The following is a 23,856-nucleotide window of genomic DNA, read 5'->3' on the forward strand; positions in this document are numbered from 1 at the left end:
TGTGACCCAGGCTGAGTGAGAGGGGGCTGCCCAATGATCTCTGGGTGCCCTGAACTCACCTGTGAGGGTGACTAGCCCCTTCCATGTCGATTTATTCCCAGTTCTAATTCTTAGCCCTTTACCGAGCACCCTGTTGCAAGCCGGGAGCTCTGAGCTGGGCTGGGGGCAGCGCTGTGCACGGAGCGCATGATCCGCTCCCCCAGGTAGAGACCCAGCCCTCTGGGGATACAGAGGAAGGAAAGGGCAGCCAGGGAAGAGGTGATTGGGAGGCTAAGCCTGGCTGGATGACCGGTTTCCCAGGGGGAGGGGGAGGCGAAGGCCGGGAGCTAGGACGGAACCTACGTGGAGAAGAGACAGCAGGTCTTGCTGCCTGAGAACCGGGTCGCCTGGATGGAGGGGCCGGTGTGCGTCCGAGCGGGTAGCCGAGGCCGAGGCCACGTAGTCTCCTAGGGTATCTCATTCCTGAAAACAAGAAGAAGTCGGGGGAGGCCCGAAGCATGGGAGGTGACACAATTTTGCGTATTTTGACAGCATGCCTCTCAGGTGGCTGTTTTGGGATGCATCACACCTTTAAAATAAATCAAACCGAGCAGGACTGTTTATATTGTGCGGAGGTGGAAGTCGTCTCTACAAGAACTCCATATACCTTTTTCTTATTGATTAAGATTGTTCCTGAAAGGTGAATTATCTGTTAGGGGTTTGTGGTCTATTTTCGATCCAGTGGGAGACACACGTTTCTCCCAAACGCGGGCAACGATGGCCACGAGCGTGCACACAGTGGGCGCTTGTTCATAAGATCATTACAGCAAGTCCCCGATACCTTGCAGACGTACGTGTCACCTTTATTTTCAATTTTCATTTGATGGGCTGGTTCTAAGATGAATCTTTCTGCGTGTGACTTTCCGCTGACTCCATTCCTGCTTGCAGAATCCGGCAAGATGCCACCGCCTCGCTGATTTTGCTGTGGAAGGTCACGGCCACGGGGTTCCAACAGTGCTCCCTCATAGACGGCAGGAGCGTGACCCTCCTCCAGGCCCCCGGGGGCCTCGTCCTGTTGGAGGAGATGCTCGCCTTGGGACAGAATCACTTCATCGGTGAGTTATGGGTCTTCTACTCGACACTCCATCTGGTTCAGCCCAAGCTCAGAAGCACTATGTAAGGAGTTTTGCCAGGTCTCACTTAGAATCAAAACTGGTTTCTAAGGGTAACATTGGCTCAGGGTGGAAGAAGCGTGGGCTCTGGATTTCTGAGACAGCATCCCAACTCCGGCCAAAGGGTCACAGGGGCGGTATCTTTGGCACTTCAGGCTCAGAATCTCAGTTTAATTTCCAGCTCTTCACTCTGCTTTTTCCAAGAATGGTGGGCACCTCGAGGCACTGACTATTGGTCTTTCAGAAGAGCCTTTATTTCCACTTGCTTTTGGCCTGACCCAGGGCCCTGGGCACGGCACCTCAGCAGACGAGTTACCACTTCTGAGCCTCAGAAATGGCTCAGACCACGCTCGTCCCTCCTCCATGGGCGACTTCTGACTTTCGCTCTTTCTCACACGTGGTTAAATCTGTAATTTCACCTTCTGTAAATGACCGCATGTCCAGTTAGCTGTTTTCAGGTTCCTCTGCCCTGGAGGAGAAACGGCCTTCAGGAAGCAGGACCTTCACCTTGCCACCTGGTCCCTGAGTTTAGCATTCAGACTGCCCCCCCTGCCGGTGGTCTACGCCCCTCACCCAGCACAGAGCGCCTTTGGGGTTGGCATTGTAACTCGAGACCTTAGCTGGCCAATAGCAAAGCTGCTTTTTAAGAGCTCGTTCGGTCATGCAGCCTCACTCAAAGACAAAAGCTCAAGTTCAAACTCTAACCATTCCAGTCCGATGAGTCTAAGCAGCCCCCACATCCTGCCGTCGATACCTTCTCCTGTCCAGTCATGTGGTCCAGCAGCCCTCGCCTGGAAGGTGGGGAGTGGGGGTGAGTGGCAGCACCTGTCTCCTGGGGTGTCAGGAGGATTTAATGAACATAGCTGTGAAAGTATAAATTACAAGTGTGAGGGATGAGGCTAGGTTACTTTCTGCATTTTTTTCTGTATAATTTAGCAAAAAAAAATTTCACCGAATTAAATGGAAAATATACATGAAGACATTCTGTAAGATGCGTGTTTGATGCAGATATAATAATGAAGATACGACTGATAAAATGAAATACCCAGCTCTATCTAATTTGTGTTGCATTTTATATTTGACTGAACCGCCTTTGATGAGATGCTCATTTTCCAAATCTTAACTTGGAGAGAGCAGAGATTTTCCTCGGTGGAGAGAAGGTCAGGAGAGAGAAGCTTTGGGACTGGACACTGGAAAAGGGGAGAGTGGTTTTTTAACTTCGAGCCAGATTTTGACTATTCAGATGGTACTGGATTACTGGTGAGAAATTGCGTGATGAAGTATTATTGTGAAGAGTCAGATCTAAATTTTACTCGGCATCCCATTCCTAGTAGCTATCATTTACTTCCATATCCATTGTAACAAGCTATATAACAGGCATCGTTTGCATGTTTTGGTCATTAGTTTCCGTTTTACTGAATAATTTTAGAAATTTAATTTCCTATATTAACAACTAAGGAATTCTTTCTCAAAAATTACACTTTAGATTATGGCAAGGAGACAATGATTTTGAATAACATCCTTTATTTCTCGCAACCATTATTTTCCATTTTGAAAATCTGTGATCTGGTATTTTTTAAAGTTTCCTAAGGAGAGCTTCCGAAGTGTGTTACGTGGCTTTATAATGGAGCTCGCAATCTTTTAATGTCATTCTCTTTAAAGGCAGCAGACAATTGCGTACAAGCGCCTTCTGGGGCAGAATGGCCAGGTTTCTCACGGTGATACATTGGTTACACCTACGCACCGCCAGCGACTTCTTTTTTACCAAGCCTTTTTATCTTAAAGAAACAAGATTTATCTTTTGCAGTCATTGTGGAAGCTTTCTGCTTACTGCACTGACATTTGTTTAACGCTCTTTTTGTTTAATTTTTTTCAAAAAGCAGCTCCTTAGAATAATTTATTTTTCCTGTGCTGCGTTCTGAAGACGTGAATACATTTTAGCAAAGAACCAAAAGACTATTTGAAAGAGGACAGCGGCGTTTATGTGCTGGATGAACAAACCGACGCTAGTGTGGGCGGAATAACACTCACCATGCTAAAGGGAGAGCAAAGTTCCAGAATTGTGTTGCTGCATTTAGTCGCCATGGCTCCTTTTTTTTTTTTTTTTAGGAAGAAATATGAATTCGCTTTTAGGAATGGACTGTTTCCTTTCTCCCCCCTGCTGTCGATAGATTTCATGCATGCAACTGATGAGCGAGGTATTTTAATACTTCTGTGCACGGGGCACAGGTGCCCCTTCTGGGTCTTCGAGAGACAGACTAGGTTACCGTCGCCGGCTTTACGCAAATATTCCTCTTTAAAGTTTATTGCCAAGAGCCAAACGTCAGCGTTGTGGACGTTCTAGCTGACGGTAACATACCTATCATATTTGACCGATTTCAGTGCCACTACATTTAATTTTCCTAGCTGCCCTTCATGGCCGTCGCCGTATGAATGTTCGCGCCGTTTTATAGGAAGAGACGACAGACTGTTTACGCGGTGCGCGGCTCATGTTTTCTCTTTCTGTGTCTCAGGACGTCACCCTCCTCCCCTCCGTGCTGTCCCCCAGCTTCGACTCGTCTGCCCCGCCCCCCTTCACCTAACCCTTCCGTCGTTTCCTAAATACATCGCTTCCAAATATGCTATTTGCTTTAGGCAGCGTTTTGCGGGGAAATCACTAGATTAGCCTTCGTTTGGCGTCTGCTCCGTGAGAGGCATCGTGGGTGGTCGCCGCCTCCCCAGGGGACTCGTTCGCCCCCAGGGTTCGTGTTTTCCAATGGGAAAGATTCGGCGTGCCGGCGGCTTCTCCGTGAAGCACAGGGACGGCTCGCCTGCCTGATGTAAGGCGGTTATTTTGGTATTTTGGTAACTCGGCGTCGCTCGGCGACGTTGCCGTGATGGGCAGTCTCGGGGGGAAGGACAAAGCAGCCCTCTGTGCGTGGCTTCTGTGTCAGAAAGCTGTCGGAGGCTGTCATCTCTTTAGGGTGAGAGCCCCAGTGGACGCCTTCCCTGGGTCGTATTTCCTTTTGCCACCTGCCCTTAGGTGTATTACCCCCTCACTTTTACTGGGTGGACGTTTGCTCTGTCTTCCCGCTACCTATCCCATCATGACCTGGACCCCTACCTTGTCCTCCCCAGGACTCTGACCCCCACATATAGTCCCCTTTAAGACCTCATTCAAACTCTCCTCATTTGGAGTGGTTAGGAGACAACTGGCCAGCCGAAGATTCTACTCCGCATGGATACTCGAGTCTCCTCCAACTCTTGTAAATTCTCACAAACGCACAGACCACCTCGGGTAATTCTCATGGCTGGTTCTCCATGATCAGAAAACCCAGGGGTCTTCTCCGCTTCACCCCTCCTTCCCGTCTACCTGCTTGCTCAGAGAAAACCCACTTTTTCCTTGATATTTTTCTCTTTTATTGTCGTATTTGTTGCTCTCTCAGTCTGGTATTGTAGCTTCTTCTTTGAAATTATTTTCATTGTGCTCTAACTTATCCTTCTCTCTATTCTTTCTAGCTGCTCATAATCTGCCTTTTTCTCTTCTCTCATTCTGTTTTCCTGCTCATAATCCCCTATTTTTTCTATCGCTTATATGACACTCGTACCTTTCTTTCTTATAGTTTTCAGTACATTTTTATGTCTAATTTATATCATAAAATAATTTTCTTTTATGCTTAATCCTGACCAGTGGTGTTTCATTTATGACCTAGTATAAAGCTTAATACTTTAGATCCACTTTAACTTCACAAAAGGACAAATGGTGCAACCTGCCGCCCATGATAATGGCCTTGAAGGAGCCGGGGTCACGTCTTTTGGGTTAAAGCTCCTAAATTAGCCACAGAAGTCCGGAAGTCAGTGACTCCCAGGTCTTCATATCTGGCGTCTTAACTAGATCACAGACTTCCCCAGTCTGTGCGTGACCCTTTGGTGCCCCCTGGGAGCCGTAGAATGCTTTAAATTCCCTCGATTCTAAGTTTCCAGTTTAAAAAGATGCTTGTCATGCAAAACGGTTTTTAAAGCAGTGGATTCTCTTTACTTTGTCCTCTTGAGAAATAAGACGGACTAACATGGCACCATAGCAGGACCAGTGACAGTGAAGACTTTTCTTTTACTGAGGTAACGACACTGAGCCTGGGTGATGGACCTTCTCAGCCCCAGGGATTTGGGTCATTGTGGATTCACCTGATAACATTTATCCTCACTGGCATTGTAATGCTTCCTCGGAGACAAAGTTTTTTGTAGTCCAATAGATTATACTGATGTGTTTAAAAAAGAACAATGAAATTTTCAATACGCAACCAATGGATGCTGTTATCCTGACCTGGGCTCAACTGGCCCCTGGTTTTGCAGCAGTCATGGGAGTCAAAGGTCACTTCACGGATCCTATGACTCTTCTGAAAATTCACTGCAAACTCTTACGTGTTTGTGCATCCTTCTTCGGAGGAGCCAAAAGTCCGCTGGCTTCTCAAAGACATCTGAGTCTCTAAAAATCTTGGAACTACCACTTTAAACTACGTGAGGATATATACATTCTGTGCTCGTTCAGTGACATTTTCTTTGATATATTTAGCTGCTTCCTAAGTCTCCATACGAAGGAATTTAACCTACTTTTATTTACTTACCTTTTTTAGGCAGCAAGGCCGTGGGGAAATACTCAGTTCTGTATTTGTTTAGAAGGTACACATTGCATGCCTCTTACTTCCCAGGAACTGTGCTAGCCTGGATGTGCAAAGATGTTTTCGCTGTGGTCTCTTAGTGAATGGAGCCATGAGGCAGAGATGAGAGCTGCAGACAAGGGAGGTCCAAAAGTAGCCATTAGATTTAGGGGGAGGAGTCGCTGACTCTGCTGGGGGAGGTAGGAAAGGCACAGTATTCTCCTCGGATGGACAAAGGGCAGGATGTGACATTTTCATGGTATGGGAGTCTGTGTCATTAAGATAAGTTAATAATAGTGCCAGAAGTTGACTAATAGCCATCACGGCAGGAAGTAGAATTTAACTTCAACAAACACGTAACAGAACCTTTGAAAATACCACTGACTTCTCCAGCTGCCTCTCATCTTGGATATGAACAAATTTATGTAACATTAAGTGCTCTTGGTGTGAATTTTATTTCCCGCATCTCTGTTCATCCTCAGCAGGCAAAGGAAGGACCTTCTAGTCTTTGATGTGACTTTTCAGGTAGTTGTCTGGAATCCCTTAATAAGCTCTATTTTCCTAATGGTGAATTCCATCTCCCTTCTGAGTAAACAATTGCCATGAGCCTCATCCTTTAAATTGTAAGTTTTAAAAGTAATCTAGCTGGAATTGGAGTGTCTCAGCCTCTACATTTGATGGCCAGAGCGATTTGGGGGAGAGTGTTCCACGGAGGACTGTGAGAGGTCAGGTAAGGGTGATGGGCAGTGTTGGAAGGGGGAAAGTTCCCATAGAAAAGGAGGGGCAGGAGATTGTTTTCCTTTGCTGTCAGGGTGGCGGGGAAGGGACGTGAAGAGAAAAGGGCCAGGATGCGTCAGAAGAAAGAATCCCCATGTGAACTAGGAGATGCTCAGTTTGGTTCTGTATCCCCTGTCGGAAAAGGCCACCAGGGGTTACAGAACCAAACTGGTAGCTCAATGTTTGCAGCTGTGAGGATTTGATGGCTGGCTCATCTCTCTTCTATACACCTTTCCAGTTATATTTTTCCTGGCTCTGATGTCTATTTTAATTTGTATGTCAGTGTTTAATGGTATATATTCTCTATGAGCCCCTCAGATCTTATAGAATAAGTTAGGCTATAAAGAAATAAGCTGTTGGTTGGGACACTTGAAATTTCAGAATATTCTTTGCTATCCTTTGATAATATCTTCATTGAGTATATTTTTAAGTCCTTTCGTATGAGGATGGGTGTTCCTAGCTCTGACCCAGTAAAACAGGGTTGATGCTTTCAAATGGCTTAACTGTCCTTTCCCATAGGCAGGTTACTGACAGACCATTTTCTCAAATTCCTCCTTTCCACTCTGATAGTGTCAGACACAGCTTTAGTTGTAATGAAGCCTTTAGTCTTCGGGTCATTTGCAAACAGACCTGTGGTATTTTGTTAGCTCCTAGGGGTGGAGGCGGAGCTGGATTGAGCATACATCTCACCAGCCTTCTTCAATCTGGGCTTCTCGAGTCTCTGGGCCCTCGGCTGTACACTGGAATCTTTCCCTCTAAGCCCACAGGAATAGAGCTTCGTCCAGCTTCCTGAAATGAAATCTGATTTCCTGCAAGCATAAGCGACCTCTTCACAACTGTTACCCTGTTTAGTTGCCATGCACATGGTGGGGGGGGGGCGTCTCTGTGGTCCAGATCCTGTCTTTATGACGCCCCCAGCAGTTCTGCCTCGGTCCGTGCCCAGCTCTTCCAAGCTGACACCATCCCCGCCTCTGAATGTGGTGGTCGGGATCTCTGGTCGCCTGTTCCAGATGTTGCCCACCCCCAGGCTGGTTTCCCATTTGTTCTTCTCTCTGGGCAGCTGGCGTCATTTCCCGCCAGCTGTTTCCTTCCCTTTCTTCCAGCTCTTCTACAAAATCTTTGCTTTACCAGCTGAATCTTCTTCTCCTTCTCCTTCTCCTTCTCCTTCTCCTTTCTTCTTCATCATCATGCCGATCTTATATCTTTAATTAAACTGTACAATTCTAGAGAAGGCCTTGCATCATAGCTCCCTGTACCGTGATGACTGCACAGTGGTCACTGGAGTGATTAAATTTTATTCATATGTAACAGTTATTCTGCTCAGTAAATGCCATGTGAAGAAAATTTCCAGCTGCAAATGTCAATCTTTAGAATTCTTTGTAGATTTTCACAATCCCACCTCTGTGACATTTAAACTTCTTTTCCCCTTTCATCACATTAAAAGTATTTTACAAGATCAAATGTAAAAAAAAAAAAGAAAAAGAAAACTAAAGAAACTTTTCATCATTCTTTTGGGAATGCTACATTTTGCACTTTGTCCTTTAAGATATCATACTCTGGGGGCAGGGGTAAAATAGTCAAAAAAAAGTTTAGAAGTTTTACCAGCTATAGAAACATTAATATCTTCTTTGGCTAAAAAGCTTAAGATTTAACAAAGAAAATGCAAATATGTCACCTTTTCCTGGTCAGCTTACAACCACAGTTGAATATGGCCTATTGAACCCCGCAAAGAGGGGGAAAAATTTTGGAAATGTTCAGATAAAAAGTAATAGTAGGAAGAGAACAAAAATAAGGAAAGTATAAGGCTGTCCTGAACAGCATAATTCTGGTAACGTTCTTACAGCTCACATTTGCTTTGTTGGAAGATTTCTATTAAATTTTACTTAAACTAAAACCAGATTTCCATATTATTAGCAATCAGGATTATTCTTTTAGATCTTGTTGTTATTGGTAATGTATATTAGGATTTTTTTTTTATTAGTTGGCCTTGAAATTGATTTCCCTGCTCCCATCTTTTTAAATATTGTTATTATCGGTCTCATTTACTTATTGATACCTATTGATTGTGGTGATAAGCTAAGCAGCGTTAAGAAAGGTGCATTCCATTATGTACATGTTTGGTATTATAGCTGACAGCCTAAGGCTTACTGGGTCCCATTGAGTAATGGTTGTCCAGGCTGGGGTGGAATTAGGGCAGGTGAGCAAAGATGAATGAGACCTTTCTCTCATTCTTCAGGACAGTCCTTGGAATCAGGCTTCAGAGAAAGGCAGATTGCTGGTCTACCGTAGACCTGACTGCTCCACGCAGGATGGTGTACAAGCTCCTAAGGCCATTCTTCCACACACCATAATTTGTGCCAGTTCTAGGAGGTAATCAACAGTACTAGTTGATTAGTCCTTCAGAGATAAAGGACAATTGCATGAGAGTGTAAAGCCAGTTTTACGCCCTTGCATGCCAGCACGGCTATGTTTTGAAGGTGCTTCTGGAGACTGTAAGCACCAGTTTCAGAATTTAAGAGAACAAAGAAGTGGCAGGTAATTCTGTGATTCATGCCTGATGAGTCAGGTGGAGGGGTCTGCTTGGTTTTGAGAAGCAAATTGAAGGTATGTCCTTTTGGTCATGAATTCTCTCTCCCTCCCCTTCTGCCTTATCTTTTCTCCCTCTCCTTCAGCCTTTTATTTAAAAAATGAAGAGAGCACATTTTGCTTATCGATTAATGTGGGAAAATTAAATAATGATTAGGACAACTATTTTTATATTTTAAAAAGAAATGTCTTTTTCCCTAACTGATACTAGTGAATTCTAACTCAAATCTGATCCACAGAATTTGATTGAAATATTTCTTTAAAACTTTCCTCGCTGCTTTTAACTTAGAGGCAACCTTCTCAGGGCTTTGCCAGTTTACTGTCAAATGCTTTTCTTAGCTTCTGTCAGTACAGATTTCAACTAACAAAGTAATTTCTTTAATTGCTTTTTTGTACAGTCAAATTTCTGCTCCTTAATAGCATCTCTCCTCTCTCTTCTTTCTAAGGTAGAAGGATGGGAGAGAGGGAGAGAGGGAAGGAGAGAGAAGCAAGAGAAAGAGAGAGACAGAGAGAATGACTGGTTAATTCTCAGGACTAAAGATATAAACCCCTGGGATTTTGGTATTCTCTCACCAGAAGGAAGTTTTCTAATTTGCTCTTGAAAAACGAAAAAGGCTCCATGACAATAGGCAATATAAATATAAATAATATTCACACTTTTTTGGAAAGAAGAGCACATTCACTCGTCTGGTCATTTGCTCTTTTCACTTAATGTATCACTGATATTCTTTTGTGTTAATAAATATAAACCTATAGTTTTCTTCTTAATGACTGTATAGTGTTCTATCGAATCAATGTACTATAATTTATGTAATCGACCTGCTATTGTTTATCAATTAGTTCCCTCCTTTCTTTGGCCTCTTTAGACAGAATTTCAAACATCGTTATTATCTCATCTTTCTATCTTTTCTCACGATTTATTTGAGTTAAATTCCCTGATGTGGAATTTGCTGGATCAAAGAGTTTGCATATTTTAATGACAAATTTGACATCAATTATCAAATTGTCCTTAATTTTCACTCACGACAAGCAGTTTATCTTTGACATAGTGCATTGTTCCCCTTCCGTCAGCTTTCGGCTAGATGCTGTTAACCAGATTCCACTGGAAATTTACATAGACCTCTTGACAACTTCCTTAACCATCTGAAACTTAGGGAACTCCTTAAGAGTAAAGTGGTCACTTACAGTTTCCAGTAAAAGGACAGATCAGATCTCTTTCGACAGAAGATATTGAAGCTGGTTTCATCACACTATGGCATCTGCATATCAGAATGATGGTAAATGGAATGGTTTCAGCGTCTCATTGCATTTGCCCCTTGGGTTATTATAAGATGGCGAGACGGGCATACGGCATGAACAGGTGACCTTCTGCTGCTCTCGTGGTTCCTGTCACATTGCCAGGCTCTAGTGACATTTCTTCCACTTGATGTTCTGCTAAGGACTTCCGTATTCCAGAAGACTAAGCCCCAGTTTTCTTTCCGCCTCTTTATCTTATTAAATTCTTCTGCTTCACCACTTCCGGTTCATTCGATCAACCGGCAATAACTTGAAGGTAGATAATTAAGTTCCATCTATCGTAGATTTTTTTTTTTTTTTTATGAGGTCAGAACTATTCTGTGAGACTAGGGGCAAAGAATTTTCCAGAATGGACAAATACTCTGAAAACCTGTTAGAGAGGCTTTAGAAATGATCATTGGATTTTGACACAAAATCGCGGTAGTTGTAATGGTTTTTCACAAAGATCCAGGGGGATAAAACTCAGAGTAGCAAGTAACTGGACCAAAGTAGGGCATATCAGCAGGAGGAAATTGTCATTCCTGGCGAAGGATATAAAATGAATCATTAGGATTGCATTTTATAAAGACTCCCTTGCTCTCTCTTCTGTAATGCTCTCTCTGACATTTGGGTCTTGAAGACCGTGGTATTTTTGGTATTCACATGCATCCTTAACAAGCAATGCTCTCATGGCTCTTGTGTTTTAATGCCGTAATTGCAAGTTTGACCTACAAAAGTTACATTTGCTCGGTAGACAAATATAAGATCTCCTTAAATAAATACGCTGACGGATACTGTTTGGCTACATCACTAATAACAGATGAGAGACTGGGGAATGCTACCGTGTCAAAAATAGGCCCCACGTCATCTGCTCAGCTGTCCACATCCCTGTTTATCACCGGTAACATTAATTGATTAATTGCTCTGTGTAGGACACTGTGCTCAGTTTTAGCACAAAGAAAGATGAGGTCCTAAGTCCTGACTTTGAGAGATTTTAGCCTTCGGGAAGACAGGACATGCTCATTACATAACCCAGATAAGTTTTGTTGTCTCATGACTCAGTCTTGTTCATAAAGCCGTATTCAAATAAACACAATCCAGTAGCCAAAAAATGAATTTAAACAAACACTTGAAATCTTTATTCATCTTTTTGAGGGAACCTGAATAAGAGCAGGCAAAATGCATTCCTGTGGTTCGGCAAACACCTTGTCAATCTTACCTCCTCACCACTCTCAATAGTCTGTCTGTACCTGGTTGGCGCTCGCTTTGCAGCATTCTCTCTCCCACGCTCCACGTCTGCTCCCCCAGATCTCAGCCCAGCACCCAGCCTTCGAGGCCTTCCCTTCCTTTCTCTTCCTGGTCTTTCCACTCTTCATTTCGTGATCGCCGCAGCCTCTCTCTTGTTTGTTTGATCTTAGTTCTTCGTTTGTTTGATCTTAGTTCTTCTCTCTGTCACGCCCATCACTTGGGCCTGCCACTGCCAAGAGCTCACCTGGGAACCGACCCAGCAAGCAAGGGTCCCTGCCTCTGGGCAGCTGAAGTAGGAGGAAGATTATAAATATTCACAGACTTGGTAATTGTTTCTCTTGTTAGATATGAATGATTTGGAGATGATGTTGCGTGTAGTGGCAAATGAGAAGACAAAGGAGTGCCCATTAAGTATCGGATGAATTACATGGTCCATTTAAGGGCCACGTGAATTCAGCAGTGAAGAATAATCACCATGGGGAAAGCGAAGGCTTTGGACTTGAGGTATATCTCGAACTTGGCCTTGAACCGAAGAGTAGGTAAGAGAGGGAAAGACATCCAGGGTAAGAGGAGCGGTGTGAGCAGTGAAGTGGGAAGGAGAATGCCTGTGTTTCAGGATGAGCGGCCAATTTGGCCAAAGAAGTAGATTTTAATAAATAAACCATAGACAGTTTGGAAAAGGGTGGAGAGTGGGAGCGAGGCCGTAAAGGGGGCTGTGTTGCTATATAAAGAGGTTTGTACAAATATGGTGAGGACTGTGGAGAAGCTTTTGGTGGGGAAAAGGGTGAAAATCAACTGGGAGTGGCAGCCGAAAGCAGGGCGATCGGTCCCAGGGACATTGTGAAGACAGCTTCTCTAGACATGACTGCATATTGAAGAAGCAAGGGGTAATAGAAGACAACGTCCAAAGTGACAGATAGCAGGGCTTCAGGGTGGAAGGTCTTACTGATAGGAATAATAGACCGAGTTGGAAAGAAAGGCTCTTTTCGGAAACAGTGGTCGCACTCGGTTCAGATGTGTGCGTGGCAGTTAGATGGAAATACAGAACCCCACTGTGGAGGGAGGCTGTGTCTGGAGATGGAGATGTGCGGTCTTCTGGGTGAAGGTTAGAATGGAAGCTACTGGAAGGGAGGACCATCCCGGGCGAGGAGGTGCAGGTGCAGAAGAGGGGTTGGGGAGATGCCGTGGTTTAGCCGTATTTAGCATTTGGGAGGGGAAAGCGAGCCAGCCGAAGGGGCAGCACCGGGAGAAGAAGGAAGATGGTGGGCGAGAGGAGGCCGCAGAAGCGAATCGGAGGAAGGAGCTTCGAGGTCCCAGGGCTTAGAAGCGGAGCCGTCCTGGGTGGCGTTGCGCTCTGACCGCGTCCTCCCATCTCCGCCGAGGCGGTCCCTCCGGCGGTCAGCCAGGCCCCCAGTCCGGGCGGCACCGTGGACCTCCTCCTTCGCCTCCGCCACGCGTCGGTCAAGACGTCCCTTGGCTCCAACTTCAGCACGTCCCGAGCACATCTCTCCGCCTCCACCGCGCTATCCCGGCCCGGCCCCCGCCTCTGGCACCTGTGGGCCTCCCCGCTTTTGCCCCGCCTCTTACCGCGGGCCGTATTTCAGGGGAGGGGGTGTCATGGATGCCTTCGCTGACAGCCCACAGCATCTCCCGTTTCCCTCAGAGAGGGAGCCAAGACTGAGCGTCCTCCGAGGCCCGACAGGCCCGCCCCTTCATTCTCTGACCTCGTCTCCCACTGCTCTTCCTCTCGCTTCCACCACTTGGACCATTTCCAGAACATTCCGGGCATCCTCCCCTCTCGGGGGCCTTTGTACCTGTTACCGCCTCACCTTGGCTCACTCCCTTACCTGCTTCGTGTCCTTGCTGGCCTCTCACTCTCACAGTCCGGCCTGTTCTGGCCACCTCTCGTACAGCAGCGACCCCTCGCCCTCCCGTAAGCCTCCAGGACGCCGTACCCCCTTACTCTGCTCCCCTTCCCCCACAGAACTTAACCCCTTTCTAACAGAGAACAGCGCTGACGTATTTTTAACCGTCTCTCCTGCTAGAATGTAAGCACAAAGAAGACAGGAAACTGTATGAGGCCCGTTCACTATTATATCAGAGGCACTTAATGCAGCTGCTGGTGTATAGTAGTCACACAGTAAATGTTTGTTGAATGAATAGATTCAATAAATATTGAATTATTGGTAAGTAATCAGAGAGGACTGTTTTGTAAGTGTAGAAACCCAACTCAAACTTGCTTATGCAAAACAACAAAAAACAAAATCAGGTGAGAGATTCTCATGTGACTGAAAGTCCAGGATGGTTCCGGTTTCCGTAAATGCCACAGAGAACTTAATTGGACAGAGATGCAAGACAGTCACGGCCCCTGAAACATTCGGTTGGGCTTGTTTGGCTTCTTTTAGATTTTGTAATGCGAGCTTATCGTATAGAATACCTTGTTGAGATACACAGATGCACATGCCTATGCCCACCCATCACATGTAGATCTGCACATACATATACATATGTGCCTACGTGCACACACACACATGCACATCCATACGCAGATTTGCACGCACAGAGGTGCACAGACATGTCTGCACAGATGTATGGTTTAAAGGATTTGACAGGCAGAGAACGATAAAGGGTAGCCCTGAGAGTGTGTGAGAGCAGGCATGTAGAGATGCGTAAGACTGGGCAATTAGTTTGGAAAAACAGAGTTTTTAGAATTGGAAATAAAGCTAGTACTTATGAGGAGGGTATAATATACATAGCTAACATTCATGAATAAAAAGACAATCAGCGAATTCATGAATTAATTTGCTATTATGTGGTAGCTATATTTTAAGAAGCATTTCCTTTAGAATATCAAAGTGCGATTGGCTTCTACAAACGAGCCCAATTCCAAAGCTTCTATATCCCACTGAGGAGCCAGGTCCCCCACTGAGGGGGGCAGGCAGCCTTTTCACCATCCCGGACCTGCAATGAGCCCTAGAAACAGAAGCTAGAAAGACCGAGAGCCGCTCAAAGTGTTTGATAATTTTTTCTTTGTTTTGGATGCGAACAAAGGTTCATTTTGCTTTGTTTTATTTTTGGACCCCTGCCTTAGACAGTGTGATTTCTTCTTAGTTTTTCCAGCAGTGAAGACAGCCTGTTCAAACACTGTCAGATTGGGATTTCGGACCGTAAAGGTTGTAAGGGAGATGGCTAGAATTTTTAATTTGCTATGTTACAGAAAGAATCAACTATCAGATAGTGGTCCCAGGACTTTCGTGAAGACCAAAGCGTAAATAAAATCTGGTCCGGGCAGATAAAGGAAATGCATTTTAGTTCACTGAGCTGACGGTGTCCCTGAATTAAAGAATTTAATTTCGAGAGAGAGCTGATTGGGGTGGCAGGGACAATTTGTAATTCACTTTCTCGATAAGCCCCCGGAGCAGGATTGGGGGTGGTGTTTGTGGTCTGGAGCGGGGCATGCTTTATAACGAGACTTGCCACCTAAATTGGTTTGGGGGTCTCTGTGTGCAGCGTCGCTCCTGGCCGAGGTTGGGGCCACTTTGCTCTGCGCTCAGAGCTGTTTTGACTATTGCATTCGCTGAGGCCATTGGCGAGAGGGGGGAGTCAGGGAAGTGTGTTCTTGTCACCACCAGCTTTCTTTTCTGGACTCCTTGTTCCTCTTTGCGGCTTGGTTCCTCCCGTATCCCCATATTTGCTAGTACCACACTTGGGTCACTTGTCCTCCCTCCCAGAAATATTTGTCGAGCACCTGCTCTGAGCTAGATACCTACTTGATGTTGGTGCTTGAGCAGTGAACAGAAAGAACAAAACTCTTTGCCCTTGTGAATCTTATATTTCAGTGGGGTGACAGGTAATAAAGAAACAATTCTGCAAGTAAACAGAAAATGACAACTGTGATAGGCCCAGTGTGCTGTGATGTGGTTGATAATAAAAATCTAACATAACCTTGAGGTGGTGGAGAAAGATGATTAGGTTGCAGTATTAACTAGGCGATGGGGCAGCCCTTCTGGGTGGAGGGCTGGGCCTGTATGTGCAAAGGCCCTGTGGCCGGATGGAGGACACAGTCCCATAATGTTGGCGGAACTACCGCAAGGCCACGAGGCTGGAGCTTAGAAAGCAAGGGTGAGAGACAGGGATGTGGAAGCCGCTGTTGAGATCCTAGCATCAGTGGGGAGCCGACAGCCGGAAGCGGCTGATGAACACCTTCCTCCTACTGAAACGGATGCATTTTAACTTGGCAGAAAGGAAGTCATCCTCACGGCAGCCTCTCTGCCTGGCTGTTGACACCGGGGGAATTGGCGAGGCCACCAGTGTCTTGGGCATTCAGATTCACTGGGTCGCAGGGTGAGATTACATAACAGTTTATGAAATAAACCCTGTAGGTCATTTTGACTCACCACAGATCCTAGGCCTTTGCGAGCCAGATAGGAGACGGGCTGAGTGGTTGAGATTTTTCTGTGGCTCAAGGAAGTGGAGTGGAGAGGTCAGCCAGCCTCTGAGCATCTTGAGAATGGAGGCTGAGGGTTTGACTGACTGTTCTTGAGATGAAGTGCTAATACGAGCTAGAAATAGACCAGGCGGCAAACAGGCTGAATCTTAGTCAACTTCCCATACCTCCCAGTTTTTCTCTCTCAAATCGCGGTGCACCACTGGGGCTTCATCGCAATACATTAGCCAGTTCTATTTTTAGTGCAGTAAATACCTGTACTGAAAAATAAAGGTGTTATGCATAATTCAAGAAGCAAATGCATCTCGAATTAGAAATCTCACCAAACACTTGTAAGTTCAGGTGACTTCTTTCGTATGACCTTGAAGTTAACAGACGATCTTGTCGGCGGCCACTTAAATGTGAGATTTCGAATCAAAGCAGAGCAAAGAGAGGTCACAGAACAAAGGAAATCAGAAGACCGTGCTCACGGTGCTGCTTGCAACAGCCAGGAAGGTAAACGTGTTAATCAACAGCTTTTCTCATTAGTCCGTCTGAAGGCCCGGTTCCCTGACTCCCTAACGTTTATAGGTATCCGCAGCCCAATTAGCTGTGCATTGTTATTCCCCAGTTACTCTCGTATCAGTACATAGAAGTGATGAATTATTTTGGCATTTGCAGTAATGCCATTAATCAGGATGCATTCACTGGGTATTAATGACTGGAAGCGGGGCCAAGTGTGTACGAGTTCTACCGTAATTCAGCAAGTGATTTGCTGGTATTTGGTGAGATAAAGCTTTACTAATGGAAGACTGAGTGACACAATTCTGACTGATTATGAAAAGGTGATCAAATGGACATTGACAAAGAGATTAAATAAATGAACAATTTCAATTGTATGTTCTGTGCGAGTCAACAAAATTTCAAAGGAAAGTGCAAATTAATTTTCATGTTCTACCAACGGGTATTCAGGAACTGGCATTAAAATAAGTGTCCAATTAGGATGTGGTTTTTATATGTGATGAGGTTTTTTTTTTTTTCCCCCTAAATGGAGATGACTTAATGTCAAAAATAGGTACGTGGAGAGATTCGATAGCACTAGTTGTAAATTTTGCTTCCAAAAAAGATTTTATAATTTGAATATTTTATACCACTATGTTCATTATATTAATCATTGTCTCTTATATCAATTGCTGGTTAAACATTTAAAAAATATCTTTTAATTATACGAATTGTAGGCATTCCTCATTTATTCACATATATAATAACTTTAAGTAAAGCCTAAAGCTCAGCTTCTAAAAGTAGATCCTAGGCATGAATTATTCAAAATGGTCAATAATAAAAGTCACCTTATTATAAATGTGTGGTGTACTTTTATTTGGACATTATTTTTTTTTTAAATTCTAGCAATAATTTCAAAAAGCGGCAATAATGTAAACAATTCCATTTCAAACATTTGAGATGAGAGGGACTGAGTTAGGGGTCCCTCTCTCTAAACGACCTCCTTGCTTGCATCTCAGCATACTGTTTCCAAGCGGGCACACTTTCTCAGAGCCTTTTCCCCAGACCAACGCAAGTGTAAGTTTCAGTTATGTCCCCTTTAAATAGATGTGGCTTTTTGATATTGCTATTGATGATAGTGACAAGGATGGTGATGATGTTGGGGGTGACGATGGTTGCTATGAGCTGAACATTTGTGTGTTCCCACAATTTATACGTTTAAACCATAATCCCCAACGTAATGGTATTTGGAGGTGGGGCCTTTGAGAACTAATTAGGGTTTGATTAGATCGTGAGGGTAGAACCTCCATTATGAGATTAATGCCCTTAGAAGGAGATGGAAGGACCAGAGCTGTGTCTCTGCTGGGTGAGGGCGCAGGAGGAGGGTCCTCGCCAAGAGCCTGGCCGCGCTGGCACTGTGGTCTCAGGCAGCTTCCAGGACTGTAAGAAGTAAATATTTATTGTTTAAGCCACCCAGCCTGCAGTGCCCTGTTATAGCTATCTGAACTGAGTGAAGTAGTGGTGCTGATGATGGTGGTGATGATGGTGGTGATGGTGGTGATGATGGTGGTGATGATGGTGATGATGATGACAACGATGGTCACGATGATGATGATGACGATGACGGTGATGATGATGACGATGGTGGTGGTGATGATGATGACAGCAATGGTCACGATGATGATGATGACGATGACGGTGATGATGATGACGATGGTGGTGATGATGATGATGATGACGATGATTTATAGAGTTCTTACTATATGCTTCACTGTACCAAAACCTTTGCCCGTATGAAGACTTTAATCATTACAACCACTGTGGGAAACAGGAATATTTTTGTCTCTATTTCAGAGAGGAGGAATCCAAGGCATTAAGGGTGCGAATAACTCTCCCGAAGTTACTAGTGAGAACTCAGGCCTTCGGTGGTGGAGCCTGGTGTAACCTCTTGTTACCTCCTCGTCAGCGCGTGGGCCTGATGACTCATTTTAGTATTTACTGAAAAGCCACTAATCAGGAGACATTCGTTTGGAATTAATAAATGGATATTGTGGACAATTACCCATTTTTGTAATTTGAAACACACACTATATACCGAATACATAAAAAGTTAAAGCCAAGTTATAGAACACACCTACTGCCAATGCACATACTTAGCATATCCTTACAGAATAAGAGGAACGACATTAGATATTTTCCCTAAGCTGGTTCTCAGTTCCTTCCCTCCTTCACTGTCCGATATGAGGTAAGCCCCATTGATGGCCAACTCTGCTTTGTGAATAATAAGGAAGAGAAAGGAGAGGGACGAGAGATGGGGTTAGTATTTTGTGAGTTCGCGACGCTAAGTCGTCGCTAAATGGTGACCTGTTCCTCTGGAGCCGGCGGCAGAGGTGACAGGTTGTGGCTGGTGTAAGAGAGGAGGAGCTTCAGGTGGTTCTTTCGCAGGTGTGTGTTGGTTAGGGCACAGTCCAAGCTGTTGTGATGGAGAGACCGGAAATGCAGTTCCATCACATCACAGTCTGCAGGTAGCTGGCCCGGGACCAGCAGGCAGCTCTGTATCCTCACACGCAGATGCCATCTCTGGATTCGGGTCGTCTGCCCCCCACTGTCACCATCGCCTCGGCACGTGAGCCAGTGGGAAGGAGGAAGCGGCAAAGGGTGCACACGCTCAATGTCATGCGTCCTGTCACCGAGGAAAGGGGTGCTCTTTAGCTGGGGACCCCGTTTCCAGCGAAAACTCCAAATCCTATTAGAGGACTGTGGGAGAATTGATCCCAGCGGGCCACTCGCATGGCTCCGGTACTTGAGTTTTACTCAGGACAAATAATTCAGTCTCCCGTTCATGGAGAAAGGAGTGCGGTAGGGTGAACACCTTCTTGAAAAGAAAACTAAACAAAAATATCGCTCCAAGACCCCCTACAGATACCCAAACCCATGGATGCTCAAGTCCCTCATACAGAATGGTGTAGGACAGTGCACGCAGTTGGCCCTCTGAATCCACACATTCTTAACCGTGAACACGAAACCCAGCGATGTGGAAGGCCGACTGTGTATTTATTGGAAAAAAAATCCTTGTGTCAGTGGGCCCAGGAAGTTTAGACCACGTTGTGGAAGAGTCAACTTAACATATGCTTTTCATGGCTGTTTGGCTAGGTACACGCTACCTGATAATTTAGACGAGTGACAATGGAAAAAGCATCTGGCCGGTTCTGCGATGCGCTATTATGTCTCCTCGTTTTCAAAGAAATTTTGGCCGTACCCGACTATGGAACCCCCAGGAAATAAGCTATTCTGTATGGGTAACATTTCCAAACCAGCCATTTACTACGTCAAGCATCAAAACCTAAAAGCGGTCAGACAAGCAACAATAAAACCGAGCCTTTACGCCGATGTCGAAAGAAAATCTTGCTTAGAAAAGGTAACGAGACCTCGAAGGGGGTCCCGGCATGGCTGGTGGGGCCAGGCAGGTTCTCCAGTGAACGGGGCGTCACTGTGTGAGGACCTGGGTGCAGTGACAGCTTTTCTCGGTGCTCATTCAGTTTCTCCTGTTAACTCTGGGCTGCTGGCCTTCCGCACAGGCGCCAGAACACTCTTTATAAAGTGGAGGCACCTCAGTGAGTCTTGTTTCAGTTACAGTCAACGCCGCCCCGGACTTGGTCTCGAGTCAGCTTTGCTGCCGGCATCAAGCTCTTTTTTTTTTTTTGTCTCTGGCCTCACATTGTCAAAAGTCGATTTATTTCTTAAGGTTTGCTTTCAAAACCACAAGTAGAGAGTCCCAAAGTTACAGGGACCCATCCGACCGGCTTATAAAGCTTCATGCTAACCTCCGTCCTACCTTCTAAAGAGTCGGCTCAGATGGGCCGTCTCATGCCCGCTTCTGTGGGGCGAGATGTGGGTGTGGAGGGTGTTTGCCTTCCCGATGCCCATGTTAAAGCAAAACCCCTGTGTCTCCAGCTGGAACCGGAATCTGCGATACTTCGAACCTTTCATGCTTACGTGGTGCCGGCCACAGGACTCCCTGGACTGCGGACAGTTTTTACAGGTTATGGGTTTGCGCCGTATAACGCACCGGTCTTAATAAGCGAACTTGGCAGCATGTTCCCAGCACCTACTGCTCAAGTACTTGCCGTCAGAATTTTCATTTTGCACGGATGCTTTCCCTTTAATGGGAAAGAAAATGGTCTTTAGCCAAACCACTGGAGTGAGCAATGCAAATCTCATTTGTTATTAATCCCATTGAGGTATTAACTGCAAAGTCCATTTAAGACTCTAGAGCATTAACATGAAAGAAGACACATGTTCAAATGGATGGGTCAGGTCCCCAATCTTGCCACGTTCCTGACCACTGCTATTCCAGAGACGGGGGCTGGACCCCTCTCAGTTGCTCTCAACTTCGCCTTGGCCCCGAGGGAGGTGAGTTTGGCAGTCATTGTTTTCAAAGGACCCGTAAGGATGGTGGCATGCTTTATAACAACTGTGCTGGTGAGCACGGTGTGGGCTCGTGGGATTGTGGGCTGGGCAGAGTGTCTGCTGTGTTTGTGCGGGAGTCGGGGGAGGGGAAGAAGGGGAGGAGGAATGAGGGGAAGGAGAAGGAAACGCAACTTCCACGCGCCACTGTAACTTGTTAGTTGCGGGAGTTGAGAGATCCCTGGGTAAACTTGGGAGAAAGTTTTCCTTCATTATGGTTTGAAAACTCATTAGGAAAATCGCCCAGTTGTGTCACAGGCAGAAGGGGCCTCTCCAGTGCAGGGTGTCTTCTGCCCCCTCCCTCCCTCCCTCCCACCCTCCCTCCTTCCCCCCCTCCCTCCTTCTGGCTTCTGTGCCCTTCTTTCCAGATCTCGAGTTGAACTGCATAGAGTCCTTGAGGTTCATTTGTCACGGACCCCAGCAATCTTATTATTATTATTATTTTTTATCTATTGCATGTTGGAAAAATCACATAGTTGTTTCTGTTTCGGTTATTTTTTCCTTTAGTTTTTCTTTATTGTGGTAAAATACGCATAACGAAATGCGTGAAGTTGACCGTGGTTAAGTGTGCAGTTCAGTGGTGTCAAGTTCACTGCCAGTGCTGGGCTCCCACCGCCATCCATCCCCAGGACGCTTTGCATCCTGCAGGACGGAAACTCTGCGCGCGATGCCGCCCCATCCCTCCCTCGCCCAGCCCCTGGCAGCCACCACTGTCTTTAATTTTTATTTTCTAGATGATTCCATTATGGTCCGATAACTATGCAAAACTAAGTTTACAATGTGAATATTGGCCTGTAAAGCTTGGTTCTGGGCCCTGTTCTCTATGTCTTCTCTTCCTAGTTCACTTTTCCCATCGCGATGACTTAACACTGTCCATTTTTAAACGCGGCCTGGATTTGAATCTTCAGCCTTGACATTTATCACGACCCGTGGCCTGTGTCTGGCCACCAGCTTCATTGCTCCTTTCGAATGTCTCATCAGTGCCTCAAATTCAATATATTCACAGTGAAAATCTTGATTTACTTGCCTACCACCATCACCACACGGTTGCTCACACCAGCGGTCCCCGAATTTTTGGCACCAGGGACCAGTGCTCCTATGAGAATCAGACGCATGATGATCTGAGGCGGAGCTGAGGCGGTGATGCTGGCACTGTGGAGCAGCTGCAGATACAGATGGAGCTCCGCTCACTAGCCTGCCGCTCACCTCCTGCTGTGTGGCCCGGTTCCTAACAGGCCATGGACCAGTTCCTGGCTGGGGGGTTGGGGACCCCTGGCTTACCCAACCTGTGAATGATTTCTTCCTTTCTCTCATATCCTACATCCAATTTGTAGGAAAGTTGTCTTGGTTCTTCCACCAAAATGTGGTCCTTGAAGAAGCATAAGCCGTGTGTCAGTCTCCTGCATGAAGCATTGCAGGGGGTTACCATCGCGCTTGGCAGAGAATCTGCGTCTTTACCCAGGCTCACGAGACCCCAGCGATCAGGCCCTTCCTGCCTCTCTGTCCTCATCAAAGGGCGGGCCACTGACACACTGCCCTCCTCGCCCGGCCGACACGCTCACCTTCTCAGCTCTTTCACTGGCTCTTTCTCAGCCTTCGGAGCTCGGCCTAAATGCCGCCTCCTGCTTGGAGCTCAATAAACACCTGCCGAACGTTGACTCAATGAGCTCGACTTTCCCTCCATCCCTGGACTGCTCCCCGGCTCACCCCGCAGCACCAGTTTACTCACCTGGAATGCGCGACCTTTCCAGGATTTCAGCCTCATAATCAGAATCGCCAGTGTGGACTGCACACCATTATGATTTAAACAAATGTGTTTATTCATGCAAAATCTCAAAGAACTCTAATTTTACATTTGTTGTGCTTGGAATGGGAGTATAAGGCCCTGAAAATGAGAAGATGAGAACATGTTTTTTTTTTTGTGGCGGGAGGTATGAGAACCGGGAGCTTTGGATAGACCTTCGCTTTCTTTCCCTTTGCTGGTTTTTCTGTATTAGTGTCCGTTTTTCTTGTGTCGCATGCGGTTTCTAGCCTATGATTTGGTTTTCCTTTTCCCTGCATAGTCTTCTTTCTTCCCTTCCTCCTTCCTTTTTGATCTCCTTTCTTTTATAAACCTCCTGTTTCTTTTCATCCCTTTCTGGCTGTGATTTTCAATTAGCTTATAGTCGGAGCAACTTCATAGGCTCCAATGTGGCATCAGTTCTTTGGTTTTTGAAAAAGACCACAGAAAACGCAGGTGTCGACAGTCTGAAGGTTAGACGGAGCAGTCTAAAACACCTCTGTAAACAGGACCAGAGTGTAATCCTTACTCCTTCTGGATTAGCTTTTGTCTCCAGTCGATTGCCTGGCCTGGGGATCTCAGAATTCTAAATACGAGGGCAAGCTGCTCTGCCCCAATCGGTATCAGGAATGACGTTGTACAGATTGATTTCATGCCATTATGGGAGAGAACAGTAGTGACCATTTGCTCTGCATTTCTTATAAGCGTGTTAGAAACATCCATCTCTTTGAGTACTGTGTCAAAGAAATCACACTGGTTTTTCCGCAGCTCTTAAAGGACCACTTCTCAAGCCCCAGAGGACTTTTTTTTTTTTAAAAGATGAATTCTATTTCATTTCCACTCCTTCCTGCTGCCCCTTCGTCAAGGGCGCAGTTCCTACTCTGGGCGTGTGGGGTTTCCCAAGGACGACCTGGCTATACCCCAGCTGCAGACAGATGAGAGGTAGGACAGCGTCATGCTTCAGCGCCAAACCTTCTCCCTCAGACATGATCAGAGGGGGGTGCAGAC

General features: G+C 45.7%; 1 protein-coding gene across 2 annotated transcripts in view; it reads left to right on the plus strand.

Annotated features, from left to right (window-relative positions):
• DNER (delta/notch like EGF repeat containing) overlaps positions 1 to 23,856 on the plus strand; it is a 254,119-nt gene that overhangs the window by 104,275 nt on the left and 125,988 nt on the right. For both annotated transcript variants that reach the window (XM_036236759.1, XM_036236760.1), the window contains exon 4: positions 928 to 1,094. In XM_036236759.1, coding sequence (XP_036092652.1) covers positions 928 to 1,094 — 167 coding nt within the window. The remainder of the gene's footprint in view (positions 1 to 927; positions 1,095 to 23,856) is intronic.

The sequence above is a fragment of the Rousettus aegyptiacus genome, unplaced genomic scaffold, assembly GCF_014176215.1.
Source record: "Rousettus aegyptiacus isolate mRouAeg1 unplaced genomic scaffold, mRouAeg1.p scaffold_m13_p_2, whole genome shotgun sequence".
Lineage (NCBI taxonomy): Eukaryota > Metazoa > Chordata > Mammalia > Chiroptera > Pteropodidae > Rousettus > Rousettus aegyptiacus.